We start from the raw sequence: 14,884 nt of genomic DNA on the forward strand, positions 1-14,884 counted from the left end.
AAGAATTTTTTAGTTAAGGCACCTTGTTGCAAAATTATTAATGATTGAGTTTGAGGCATACAAAGTAGCTGCACCAATCCCCCCACCAGTGTCAACTTCCCTTCCCAGGTGTCCCCAGGTTCCCTCCTCCTCAAAGTCTGCCACCTTGAGGGGCACATTTCTCAGTTTAGCTGTGGTTAGGGTCCCCTGTTTCGTTGTTGTTGTTCTGTGGATATGGAGATGCCACATTTCTTCCTGTTGATGTGCCCAAGACCCCTCACCTCGGACCCTGTTATTTCCTGTCTGCCTCTTTTTCCCCCCCCTCAATTTCTTCCTTCCCCTACCCTCTTCATTTCTTTATTCTGTGGTCAAGGATGATCTATTTTTTTTAATGCTTCAGCGAAGTCCCATTGAATAATGTTCTAATGTTCTCTAGGGGTTCTACTTTGGAGCTTAGAGAATTATAATATAGAATCTAGAGGCTACTGGTCTCAAAATTGTGAAAATAAATGTCAGTGGAGCTGGACACAGTTCCCAGGGAGCTATAGTTCTCTGTGAGAATTTCACCAGAAATGAGCTTTGAGAGAATAGAAAATGCTATTTTTGTGTTGTGGATAATGAGAGGGAAGGAGAAAGGAGAGAGAGTTGGGATGAGTACTGACAGGCTTTAACCTGCTCTTCGTCTACTTTGTCAGATCCAGGTGATTGAGAATGACAGAGCTGCCAGAGGGGGCCAAGTCTATATCACCAACACCAGAGGGCAGGTGCCCCCATTGGTCACCACAGATTGTGTGATCCAGGACCAAGGTACTGTTTTCTGTCACCACTTTGATTAAGCTGGTGAAACTTCTCCTATTTGTTTGAATGGGGTCTGGGGGTATCTCCTGGTGAGTCTTTTTTTCTTTTTTTTTTTTTTGCTTTTTGGGTCATACCTAGAGATGGTTAGGGGTTAACTCCTGACTCTGCGCCCGGGAATTACTCCTGGCGGTGCTTGAGGGACCATATGGAATGCTGGGAATCGAACCCGGGTTGGCCACGTGCAAGACAAACGCCCTTCCTGCTGTACTATCATTCCAGCCCCACTCCTGGTGATTCTTGGCCAACCATTCTAGAAGTCCATTGCAAGAGTCCAAGGATGCGGTCCTACCTGGACCCTGAGGTGCTGAGACTCCCAAGGCCAACCTAGCAGTGCGCAGGGTCCTCACTCAGCAGTACTCATGGACCCATGGTGCCATGGATCAAACTGTGATTGGCTGCATGAAAGGCATATACCTGTGCTGTCCATACATCCCATCACTGATTTTCAAAGCAAATACATAATTACCCTTCAGTCATGGTACCCGTGACAGGGAGCCTCCTTATAGGAGATAACGGGGCCCACTTCACTTTTCATCACTCCAGCCAACTGAGCTCGAAGTCTAGAGAGATGCAGTGTAATACGTCCAATCCAGAAAATTCTTTAATTCCTGAAATGTATCCCTGCCCTGCTTTAGTTTAAGTGACTACATTAGAAACCCATCAGGCTAGCTGGACAGTGTTTTCCCATGAGTTCTTTAAGCCATTTTGGATTCAGTTTTCTCACTTTTCAGCCAGGGCGAGGAAGGGCTGAATTTTTCCTCCCTTGGTTCTTTCCAATGTGTGTTGATCATTTAAAAGATCCATTCCTGGGCCAGAGAAATGATGCAGGAGTTAAGTGCTTTCTATGCATGCAGCCAACCCCAGTTAAATTCCAGGCACTGCATATGGTCTCCCCTCTTCCCCCCAGCACCACCAGAAGTCACTTCTGACCTCAAAGCTCTGAGTAATCTCCGAGCATCCCTGAATCTGGAAACTGCCTGAAAATAAAAAGCCAAAATTGTATAGCCTTCCCTGTCTGGACAGGCTTCATCTTTCTAGGAACACGTTCTTCTGATTTTTTAAAAAGTGGTAACCCAGAATATATTTGAAGTCTGCTCTATCTGTAACCTGATTAAATTTGAAGTTTCTGATTTGAATGTCATTTTAATAAGTCACATCCTCATTTCTAGGACATTGGGACTCTGTAACATGAGTAGCCAGATATGTTTGTCCCATTTCAAAGCTATCAGACTTGCTATTCTAGTTATTAGAATGGGGTTGGAATTCTTTCTTCTCTAGATCAGTGTTTTCCAAAATGCCTGATACAGGCCCCTCCAGGGGTGGTTAGATGGTCCAGGGGGGCACTGATAGCCTCAGGGGCATTTGGGAAACACTTCTGGTTTGTTTCAAGAAGGTTTGTTTCGGGGGCGGGGCGGGAGCACTGGATGATCATTTTCCTAGAAAGTGGGTAGAGCCAAATAACTCTGGGACCCTGAGCTAGAGCTAGACCCCCCTTCTCCCTTCAGGGCTGTGATGTCCTACAGGTAGCTCGGAGAGGCAGAAGGTGCTGGGTTTGCACCTAGTTTCATGCCTTCCGAGTCCATCTCCATGCTCGGCCACCCAGGGACTGTTTCTCCAGCCCATCTTCAGCCCCACGCCCAGAGTCCCATGTCTAATCACACACATCACTGATTGTCTTATCGGCTTCCAAGATGGACACATCCCGAATCAGATTGTTGACACCACCTGCAGATCTCTGCGCTTCAGCCCTCTCGTCCCCCACCTCGTCCTTCCTGCCCCACAACAATAAGGAACTGTTCCAGCCCAGGACAGTCCTGTCGCAGCACCTAGTGAAACAAAGGGCCTGCTTAGGGCTTGACTGCAGAGTGTGGTGGCAAGAGAAGCTGAGGTCCCAGCTGTTCTTTCCAACTTTATCAGAATCTGTCTGCTGGTCAGCAACACCATGGCCCTCAGCTCAATCCCTGTTGCCACCATGCCTACCTGGTCGCCCTGCAGCCTCCATAGTGTCCCAGAGCTGGATGTGTCCCCCAGAGCCCCTCCTAAATAAAAAAAAGTTAAATTTTTAGTTGGTTTGCAGAAGTGTATGTGTTCATATGCTTTAGGGAGCACTGTTACAAAATAGCAACTATTCAAGTATCATAGGGCTGATCTTTTTTCTACAAGCAATCCGCTCTTCAAGTCTCCTAGGGCAGATCTTTTTCTACGTCGGTTTTCAGTCTGGCCCTTTGAATGTTTCAGGCAACGCCAGTCCCCGGTATATCCGCTGCACAACGTACTGCTTCCCATGCACATCGGACATGGCCAAGCAAGCTCAGATCCCGCTGGCTGCCGTCATCAAGCCCTTTGCCACGGTTCCATCCAATGAGGTACGAACAGCCGAAAGGAACGGTTCAGTGTTTCACCTGTTGTAAAATTTCTCTTGCATCATTATCTTCATAAACATCTTTCCATATTGTTCCTCAGAAAACGAGAGGATATTTTATGAAATGCAAAAATATCTAGTCATGCAGAATGGGAAACTATTTTTGGCCTGTTATACCTGGCACTGATGAAGGAGGTCACCTTCTGACCCCTTGTAATGAGGCATATGAATAAAAAATGTGGCTGTAAACTATGGAATGTCATCTTGACGAGGACCAAGCCCTCTCAGGAGGTCCTTCTGTCCTAGTTCAAGACCCCAGCATCTAGATGTGCTGATGACGGAAGGTGATAGAACCTTAGCAAATTTAAAAGGGCTAATGAATAATGTAATATTCATGTACATATCGTGTCCCTCATTGATAAATATTAATATCCTGCCATATCTGCTTAGGGTCATTTTCTGAGAATTTGAATCACAGCTCCATGTATCATGTCTCGTGAATCAGCCATCACTCTCCATACCACCCTTGCTGGGCAGACATCGTAAGGAATCTGTTCTGTGTCCCCTCTCTGCCCCATTTTCACACAGATTTCATGCACAGAGATCCACAGGAATGCGTCAGTCTGATGAACTCTCTCTCTCTCTCTCTCTCTCTCTCTCTCTCTCTCTCTCTATCTATCTCTTCCCCCCCCCCTCTCTCTCTCTCTCTGGCACCACCCAGGAATCCATTCCTTTAAAGATGCGGGCCAGAGAAATGGCTCACTGGGCGAGAGCACAGACTGTGTGTGCAGGAGGCCTGGGTTCAAGTCCCAGCATGGCTTGGTTCTCTTAGCACTGCTAGGAGCAGCCACAGGTAGAGCAGGGAGCATCCCCTGGGCTCCTCCAGGTGGACCCACCCCCAGAAATAACACTTAAATACTCAAAAGGAGAAAAGAACATGCAATCAATTTATTTCCTATTTCACTCCCACCTTCCACTTTTCACAACCTGTATGTTCCTCTTGGTCTGATTCCTTCTGGCAATGAAGCCCAGATGCATCAGCCTCAAAGTACACGTCTCTTCCGAGCCCCCGACGAGTACGTGCACAGCATTCGATACTTTGCCTTTTCCAGTGACGGTGTCTCTGTCCCAGCCATGTTGCTATCTTCTGTCAATCCTTTAGGTTTTGTTTTGTTTTGTTTTTTTAATTAGGGTAACTTTGGTTTGCAGAAGTGCCTGTTTTAATATGCTTCAGGGGTGCCACACTACAGACACCGCCAAAGTTCCACTGTCCCTCCTCTTCTGGCTGGCCTCTACCTTTTGACCTCGGCTCTTCACTTTGGAAACCACTGCTCTTATTGGTCAGAGCACCAAAGTCTGCTTTCTTTGGATTTTATCTATTTCCTTATTTTTATTTTATTTTTTATTGAATCGCCATGAGATACACAGTTAAAAAGCTGTTGATGAATGGGTTTCAGCCATGTTCCAACATCCGTCCCTCCACCAGTGTACGTTTCCTACCACCAATGTCTCCAGTTTCCCTCCCCACCCCAGCCCCCATCCCCAGTCTGCCTCTCTTCTTTCTCTCCTTCTCACTCTTTTTCCTATCGCGCCTTATGGCTTGCAATACAAGTATTGAGAGGTTATTGTGTTTGGTCCTTTACCTACTTTCACCACGCAGTTCTTATCCAGAGTGACCATTTCCAGCTCTCATTGTCATAGTGGGCCTTTCTCTATCCCAACTGTCTTCTCCCTCCAACACTTGAGGCAGGCTTCCAACCATAGACTGTTCCTCCTGGGCCTCGTTTCTGCTGTCCTTGGGTATTATTGTAATATTATGTTTTGTGTTGTTTTTTTTATCCCATAAGTGAATGCAATAATTCTATGCCTGTTCCTCTCTTTCTGACTCATTTCACTCAACATGATACTCTCATGACTTTATTTTTCCTAACAGCTGTGTAGTAGTCCATTGTGTAAACATACCATAGTTTCTTTATCCAGTTGTCTGTTGTCAGGCACTCCAATTATTTCCAGATTTCAGTTATTCTGAATAGTGATGGAATGAACATAGAGGTGAAAATGTTTTTTTCCTGCATGTGTTTTTGGGCCCCAGGATTGGTATTGCTGGGTCATATGGAAGCTCAATTTCTGTTTTTTTGAGAAATGCCCATATTGTTTCCCAAAAAGTGTGATCCAGTTGGCATTCCCACCAACAGTGAGTGAGTGTCCCTTTCTCCCCACATCCGCACCAGCACTGGTTGTTCTTATTTTTTTTGATGTGTGCCAGTCTCTGTGATGTGAGGTATTATCTTCTTGTTATTCTGATTTGCATCTCCCTGGTGATTAGCAATATAGAGCATTTTTTTATTTGCCTTTAGCCATTTGTGTTTCTTTTTTGAGGAATTTTCTGTTCATTTCTTCTCCCCATATTTTGGTAAGGTTCAACATCTTATTTGTATAAAGTTCTACCAGTCAGTGTCTTATATATCTTTGATATTAACCCCTTATTAGATGGGTATTAGGTAAATAATTTTTCCCATTCTGTGGGTTGTCTTTGTATCTTGGTCACTGTGTTTTTAGTTGCAGAAACTTCTTAGTTTAATATAGTTCATTTTTTATCTTTTGTGTCCACTTGCTTGGTCAGTTGGTGCTTCATCTTAGAAGAAGATACCTTTAGCTTCAGTGTCATGGAGGTTTCTGCCTATGTTTTCCTCCATGTACCTTACAGATTCAGGTCTGATATTGAGATCTTTAATCCATTTTGATTTGGCTCTTTGCCTGGTATTAGAGGTCCGAATTCTTTTATTCTTTTTTTTTTTTTTTGCTGCCAGTTTTCCCAGCACCACTTGTTGAGGAGGCTTTCCTTGCTCCATTTCATGTTTTTTGTTCTTTTACCAAAGATTAAATGATCATATATCTGAGGGTCTGTGTCAGGAACTCTGTTCCATTGATCTGTGAATCTGTCTTGATTCCAATACCATGCTGTTATAATTACTGCTGCTTAGTAGGACAGTTTGAAGTTGGGGAAGGTGATCCCTCCTCTCTTCTTTTTCCCAAGGATTGCTTTAGCTATTCGTGGGGGGTTATTGTTCTATGTGAGTTCCTTATGGTGTTTTATCTATTTCTTTAAAAAATATCCTGGGTATCCTTAAAGGGACGACATTTAATCTGTATAATGCTTTGGGGAGTATCACCATTTTGACAACTGTAATCCTCCCAATCCATGAGCGGAGATATGCCTCCAATTCCTACTGTCCTCTTTTATTTCTTGAAGTAGTGTTTTGTAGTTTTCTTTGTGTAGGTCCTTTACCACTTTAGTTAAGCTGATTCCGAGTTACTTGGTTTCCTATGGCATAATTGTGAACAGGATTGCTTTTATAATATCTCGTTCTTATCTTTATTTATATGTGAAAAACCATAGACTTTTGGGTATGGATTTTGTAATCTGCTGCTTTACTATACAAACCTAATGTTTCTAGGTGCCTTTTTTTGGTGGAGTCTTTAGAATTTTCTAACTATAGTATCATGTAATCTGCAAATAGTAATGGCTTGACTTCTTCCTTTCCTATCTGGATGCCCTTGATGTTTTTTTGTTACCTAACTGCTAAGGTAAATACATCCAGCGCTATATTGAATAGAAGTAGTGAGAGTGGGCAGATTGTATTTTTTTATATATCTCCTAGGAGTGAGATCATAGTCACTTTCTGACTTATGTCATCAAATTCTCTTTTCCATCCATGTTATAGTTAAAAAAAAAAGATTCCACTTTTCTACTTTTCTTAATATTTAGTAGAACTGCATTGCAGCATGTATACAGAGTTATAGTGTCCAATAATTCTTCATTTCAGCTGGATAGCATGATGTCCTCATAAAACAAACACACCATTGTAAAAGTATCAATTTTAAATTGCAAACACATCTAAGAACTGGAAAATTTTCAATTCCTGGGGGAAAATTTCAAGTTCTGAAGTTAAGGGAAGGTATATTCCCATCAATATGCTGAGGAAAATGTGATACTGAATCTCTCCTGTGTTCCTTCTCCCAGAGGGTGGTATTGTGACAGATAGACGTCCTCCACATCACTTCTCCTTATCCTTGGGAACCTTTTGATAGTAAGGTTCTGTGGCTTCAATAATCAAGAGGAAATAACATTTTTACCCTGAAAGAAACAAAGAAGATTACTTTTATGTGAGCTAATAAGGAATACACAGAATTTGTACCCCTGGACAATGTCATTCATGACAATGAATTTGCAGTTTTTTTGTAACACACTAGCAAAAACTTGGACACCCTCTGCCTCCCCAGCAGACAGTAAGGGTCAAGCATGCTTGGTACAGAACAGAATGCAAGTCATCCATGCCCAAAGTGGGAATGTGTTACTACCTTCTTTGCACCATATAGTATTGACCATGAAATCATCCTATAACACATTTAAAGCATTCCTGAGAATTAAATCTGGTATTTGGTTTTGTGATTGAAAACAAAAAGACTTTAAAACTTAAGGGCAAACCTTTTTCAAAGTGCACACACACCTTTCATACAGTCTAAACGTGTACAGCTTTGGAATTTTTCTTCAGCATCTAATAACCAAAGACTTCCTCCTTGGACGAAGCTTTGTGCTCTATGAAAGCCTCTGTGATTTCCAAGGTAATAAAATCGATGAATGTAGAGTGGTTGCTTATATTTCAATCTGTCTCAGGCACAAACTGTACTTGAGCAAATAATCTACTCCATGCTTTCCATGTTGCTGGAACACTGGCTCTATGCCAATCAGGAAAATGTACTTTGACAGTGCTGTTCTCTTTAATCAAATGCTCTTTACAGAACACTCATCATTGTTTTCTTAAATAATTAAGAACAAGATCATATTGAATGTTTTTATATATAAGCATATGTATTCATATATACATACATAAGGGATAATGTTCCTCAAGGCTGTACGTTCTAAGAAAGGGTCTTCCTCTTCAGGCACTACTCAACCCAAGTCAGGATTGCTTAGCTGTGCCCACCAGTGGGCTGGGTCAGTGTTTGCGTCACCAAGGACATGGGCATCACTGAGTCTCCTCTTGAGATTATGTCCTCCTGGCACATGTTTGTGATCCCATTGCAGATAGCAGGAAACTGAGACATAGAGTGAGGTTACTTGCTAAAGCAACTTTTACTGAGAGGCACAGTTAGGATTCCTGCCCAGCCAGCAGGACGCCTAAATCTTTTGTTTCATTCATTCATTTATTCATTCATTCCTGTCTCATACTCAGCCTTTCAGTCACATGTCCTATGCCTTCTTTGCTTTTTTTTTTTAAATTTTCCATCTTAACCATTTTTTTTTAATTTTAAGGAAACTATATTTTTATTTGGGCTGGAGCAATAGCACAGCAGTAGGGTGTTTACCTTACAAGCGGCCAAGATGGCCGACCCGAGTTCGATTCCTCCGCCCCTCTCGGAGAGCCCGGCAAGCTACCGAGAGTATTTCGCCCCACGGCAGAGCCTGGCAAGCTACCCGTGACGTATTCAATATGCCAAACACAATAACAACAAGTCTCATGATGGAGACATTACTGGGCCCGCTCGAGCAAATCGATGAACAATAGGAGGCCCATGACCGTGATATTTTTATTTAATCAAAGAGTTGTGATTTACAAAGTTATTGGTAGATGAATCTTTGGTTTTGGACCACACCTGGGAGTGGATTACTTCTGCTCAGGGATTACTTCTCTCTCTCTCTTTTTTTTTTTGGGGGGGGGGGTCACACCCAGCAATGCTCAGGGGTTACTCCTGGCTCTGCATTCAGAAATTGCTCCTGGCAGGGCTCAGGAATCATATGGGATGCCAGGAATCGAACCCAGGTTGGCCGCGTGCAGGATAAACGCCCTGCTCGCTGTTTTATCACTCCAGTCCCTCAGGGGTTACTTCTGATTCTGCACTCAGGAATTCTTCCTGTTGGTGCTCAGAAGACCATATGGGATGCTGGAGATCAAACCCGGGTTGGTTGACTGGAAGGCAAGTGCCCTCCGTGCTGTCCTATCACTCTGGCCTTTGATAGATTAGTTTTAGGCATACAGTACTCCTACACCAATCCTACCCACCGGTGTCCCTTCCTCCACCAGTGTTCCTATACTCCCTCCTGCCACCCCATCCCCAATGCCTCCCCACCTTGACAGGCACATTTCAAACTCAGTGGTTGTAGTTTGGATCTTGTGTTTTTCATTTTGTTGAGTCTGTGCTTGGGATACAGAACTAAAGCACTCTCCCACACCACCAGTATATCTGAGGCCCCCCACCTCTGTTCCCCCATAACTTTCCTCTCTCATCTACTTCCTTCTTGCCTCAATTTCTTTCCTCTGTCCTTTTACTCCCAGTACTCCGGGGTATATGGTGATAAAGGCATAACACCTGTATTATATTTCCTCATCCACTTACTCTATATAACACAAATATCCAATACCATTTTCTAAATTTTCCCCTGGGCCTTAATTTATAGAAACCTCAAATTCAACAGGTTCAAATGTGAGTCTGTGATCTCTATTCAACAAACCTGTTTCTCCTTCCACGCACCCTTATATCCATGAAAGACTTTATCACTTACTTATTTGGGGGGTTGGGTCACACCAGTGATCTCAGGCTTTACTCCTGAGGGCTCTGTACTCAAGGGATCACTTCTGGTGGGACTCAGGGGACCATTATATGATGCTGGGGATCAAACTTGGATCAGTAGTGTACAAGTAGGTACCCACTGCACTTTGCCCCAGTCTCTTTATCACTGATTGAAACATTCAAGTAAGAAATCCCCAAACCGGACGTGAGGGCGATCTGGCTGCGACATCTGTCACCCCATTGATCACCAGGGTTGATTTGGCTGTTCTGGCTGGCTAGGCGGGTTTCCCCTTCCTCCCTTACCGCTACATGTGCGTCCCTCCCGAATCTGCACGCTCGGTCGAAGAGGACGGCCTTCCCCAAATAGAGACAGACCGGTCTTCGGTCGAGGGTATACGAGTAGCTGCGCTCCCCTGCTAGAACCTCCAAACAAGCTCTCAAGAAACCCCCAAACTAATCCCAGTGTAGGTAATAACAGAAAATGAGGGATATGGTGATTTTTTTCATATTTGTAGCTATAAATCAAAAACTAAGTTTTGAAATGTATATTTGTGGTGGAAGTATTGGGGCTACACCCATTGGTGCTTGGCGCCTACTACTGGCTCTGTGCTCAGGGAATGGTGGTGGTACCCACAGGACCATATGGTACTGGGGATCGAATCAGGGTCAAACCAGCCACAAGCAAGACAAACACCTTCACCCCTCCACTATCTCTCTGGCCCTTCAAGTATATTTCTTCATGGTAAACTGATTAAATTAATGCAGCTCTCATATTTTTAACTATAGTAAAAGTTGAGATTTTATTGCTTATGTGACTAATATTGGTATATATTGTTACAGAAAAAATATGTATCTCTTAGATGTCCTGGTTTTGGTATCTATCAAGATTTATTTAACCAAAAAAAAAAAAAGGTTAACTTAATACAGTTTTTTTCTTGTCAGTTCTATTGTTTGACAGAACTTTTTAAAGCATGGCATTGTGTTAGCAACCGCTTATAAAAATAAACCTAAGCCAAGCAGTTATATTCAGAGAATGTTCCCTTTGATCATTTGCTTTGGAGATGTATGCTCTTTTCAAAGCCATAACTATGTCATCACTGTTTAATACTTTATCTTTCTTAAAAATTTTAGTATTTTCTGTTTTAAGTGGAACCCACTGCCACCTTCATTGTCATTAACTATGACAATGTTCTGTGCAGGTTATTGGCTATCTTCTAAACTTCTGTCTAGTGACCTATAATTTTATTTTTTGAGGCTGTATTTAAGAATTGAGGTAGAAGTGGTAAAGATTTCCTGTGAATAGCACTTGGAGATGATGCTTAATTTGCATTTTCTATAAAACAGGAAATCTTTACATTTTGGACAAGTGCACTCATCTAATTATACATAAAATGAAGTCATTTACCTATAAACAGATGAATAAGCTTTTACTCCATCTGTGGGTAGAGTCAGGAATATCTCTGATTTTTTTTTATACATGATTATGATCATCAACAAAATTGCTTTGTTATTTAGTGTAGTTCAGGTAAAAAAATTTGCCCCAAGAATTTAATCTTTGTCTTAGGAACTTTCGGAAAACGGAGAAAAATAAGGCAGGTTACTTTTGTCAAAGACTTAGAGAAAAATTGTGTATACAGTTAATTTGCATCCAATGTGAAAAGGAAAACCTTGTTCTAAAGAGTTTAGGTTCAGAGAAGTTTCACCTTAAGTATGTCTTAATGCACAAAGAAGTTTGTCTACTTCATTTTATTTTCTGAGTTTATCAGTGCACATATTCTGATATATTCAGTAGATAAGAAGAGTCAGTTGGCATGACAAAGGAAGGGATACCAAGAACTGAATATCAAAAGGGGTGAGACTGTCAGAGAATCAACCCAACGTGACAACATGAGCACAGTATAGCAGGGATGAATTTCTTTGCCTTCAGCTGCAAAGGGACCACTCAGGATGCTCTGGGTTCTTTGGGTGATCTTGCAAAGTTAACTTGATTGGGGCAGAGATTACTCTGCTGTTTTAGGGGTAAGGAAAAGCACCGCCCCTTGTCATCTTTTTTTGTTTGTTTTGTTTTGATTTGGAAGATAACCTCTATTGAAGTTTTAGCCCAATTTTATAGAAGTGAAAGTAGTATGGTGCCTGGGATACTTCAGATCATGCAGTTCATTAATAATGCTGCTGGAAGCACTCTTTACAATAGCCAGAATCTGGAAAAAACCTGAGTGCCCGAGAACAGATGACTGGTTAAAGAAACTTTGGTACATTTACACAATGGAGTACTATGTAGCTATTAGAAAAGATGAAGTCACTAAATTCACATACAAGTGGTACTACATGGAAAGTATCATGTTAAGTGAAATGAGTCAGAAAGAGTGGTCTAGACACAGAAAGATTGCATTCATCTGGGGAGCATAAAGCAACAAAATGGGAGACTAACACCCAGGAGTGACCGAGATTAGTACCAGGAATTTTGCTCCATGACTTGGAGGCCAGCCATATATGCTAGAGGAAAAGGAAGCTCAGATAGAGAAGAGAGCACCAAATAAAGGGTGTTGTGAGGATCCTCCCAGGGTGGGAGAAGCATGCTGAAAGTAGACTATAGACCGAACATGATTGCTACTCAGTGACTCTCTTGCAAACCACAGAACCCAAAAAGGAGAGAGAGAGAGAGAACAAAAGGGAATGCCCTGCCATAGAGGGAGGGTGGGATGGGGGAGATGGGGGGTGGGAGGGATGCTGGGACCCGTGGTGGTGGAGGATGGGCGCTGGTGGAGGAATGGGTACTTGATCACTGTATAACTGAAACCCAAGCACAAAAATTTGTAAGTCTACAGCTGTACCTCATGGTGTTTCACTAATAAAAAAAAATAATGTTGCTGGAGCTTTAGCTTCCAAATTCCAATTTCTATCAATTGCATCTGGCTATAAATGAGCTTATTGAGGTTTTACTAGACTAAATATCTAAGTAGCATCCTGATTTCTTACTGGCTGGACCGACAGCAATGGCTTACTTTCTCCTGCAAGCTTATCTTTTTCTGTAAAAATTAAATTTATTATTGATTTGAAAATGATATCATTAAAAGACATAAAGATATCCTTGGGCTTGTGCCATTTCTTGGTTTGTTAGGAAGGCCTCTGCTCTTCACACTCTTTGACCAAAGCTGCTTATTACCCCTTGGCGGCAGAGACCAACCAGAATCCAGCAGTAGGTTGGACATTTATTCCTCAGAGAATAAATGCCATTTTCTCAGTGTTGGTTCAACATTTGAAAAACAAAGATAAGCTGGATGATAATGGTGGTTGACGTCCTGGTATTATAGGCCTCTGATTTAATATTTTTAGCACAGTTGGGGCTTAATTATCTCATTTCTTGGCAGCAATTTGAGCCTATTAATAAGCCTGTCACTCGTGAAGTGCCTTTAAATGGCCCTAGACTCCATGTAAAACCGATTCACCTCTCTCACCAAAGTGAGAGCTCCTGAGTATATTGTACCCTGCATCAGTGTCATCGATCATGTTCATGAATCGTTTTTCTAGTGGATTTTTTCACTGCTTGAGTTTGAGAAGTGCAGTTTTTTATCCCCCAATACGTAGGTGCTACTACTTTCATGGACTGAACCAACTTTGGATATCTATTGGTTGACTGCCTAGGTGTGGAACCAGCATATATGTAGAGGACTGACAGTTCAGACAGATTCTCTGCCTGTGCAAGGCAAATTGCTATCCCAGCCCTCTCCCCAGTCTCCAATTAAATAATCAGCTATTTCATTATAAAGATTGGAGTGGTGAATTAAGTATGGAAGGTTTTTTTCCCATCACACAAAGATACTTCAGGAACTAATAAAAATTAACTCCTTTCTCCAAAGCACACCAGAGTAGTTGATGGGTCACTAGCTTGGGAACCTGAAAGTGACTGAGTCTCCTTGACACAATTTATTGTGACCTTGAATCTCCATTCCCAGAAGGGAAAAGTTTGGCACTGATGTCCTGTCCACCTTGAAGACTACTAGTTTTCCCTTACTTTCCATTCTAGGAGTGGAAGGCATTCAACATGGACTGCTGTCTATATGTCATGCTAACACTTCCTATATTTCTTAGAAATTCATAGGGATAGGGTTGTGGATAGATGGTATAGGGGTTAAGGCACCTGCCTTGCATGCAGCCTACCCCAGTTTGTTCACTAGCATCATATATGGTCCCCATCACCGCCAGGAGTCATCCCTGAGCAGAGTTCGGAGTAAGCTCTGAGCACTGCTGGAGTTGGCGCAACCCTCTCCCACCTCCCAAAGAAAGAAAAAATAATCTATGGGAACAAATTATCCAGCCCAACCCAAAATGGCTTTATTTATTCTTGTAGTATAGGGAAGTATACTCTTCACTTTAAAATTTATGATGATTGGGAAACTAGGTATTCTTTTACATCTAGCTAGCTTGCATGACAAATATACTCTGAAAAGAAAATGGCTATTATTGTCTTTAAATAACTTAGGGTTTATGATGTGAATTATTTTTGAATGCAATCTTCAGAAGTCTAAATCAATTTTTAACATATGCATTCTAATCTTAAGTTGTCTGCTTTAGTGCAGCATTTGTAAAGCGATTAACATAAGAACTTGGCAAAATAAAATGGAAATAGCATGTAAAATACTCTAATGTATGAAGTTACTCTTGAAGAAATCCTATCCCCAGGGAAAGATTTTTCTCACTGTTCATATAATGCTCTGAAAAAGTTTGGCAGCTTTTTTGAAGCCCAAAATGCCATCCTGTTTTAGAACGGTGTGTAGTGGATATAAAGGGAAAAACACTTATGTCAGGTCAAAAGGTGATTAAAATTCTATTTAAAGTTCCAGTGTAGAAGCCTAATGTACCGAGCTTATTTTCTCAATCACAAAAATTCAGTGTGAATTTTTAATTTTTATTAAATGGGGAATAACTTTAGGAGTGAGAATAAAAAGTATTCCGTCTTGACAGTTTCCAGTGAATGTTGATGTGGATGTTATGACCTGTCTGGCAACTAAGCGTTCATCCTCTGTGGTACAGGAACCAAGGTCAGCAACCTGGCAGCAAACAACTGCTGTGAGGAGGGGCCCACCAGCTGCGGAGAAAATGGTGTAGAAC

The 14,884-nt window shown here is 42.0% G+C and overlaps 1 protein-coding gene across 2 annotated transcripts in view; it reads left to right on the plus strand.

Moving 5' to 3' along the window:
- The window catches only part of SEC24D (SEC24 homolog D, COPII coat complex component), a 94,186-nt gene that overhangs the window by 29,160 nt on the left and 50,142 nt on the right, over nt 1-14,884 (plus strand). For both annotated transcript variants that reach the window (XM_056116721.1, XM_056116722.1), the window contains exons 7-8: nt 675-786; nt 3,076-3,203. In XM_056116721.1, the coding sequence (XP_055972696.1) occupies nt 675-786; nt 3,076-3,203 (240 nt within the window). The remainder of the gene's footprint in view (nt 1-674; nt 787-3,075; nt 3,204-14,884) is intronic.

This window comes from Sorex fumeus, unplaced genomic scaffold (genome assembly GCF_029834395.1).
Source record: "Sorex fumeus unplaced genomic scaffold, SorFum_2.1 ptg000033l, whole genome shotgun sequence".
In the NCBI taxonomy this organism is placed as follows: Eukaryota; Metazoa; Chordata; class Mammalia; order Eulipotyphla; family Soricidae; genus Sorex; species Sorex fumeus.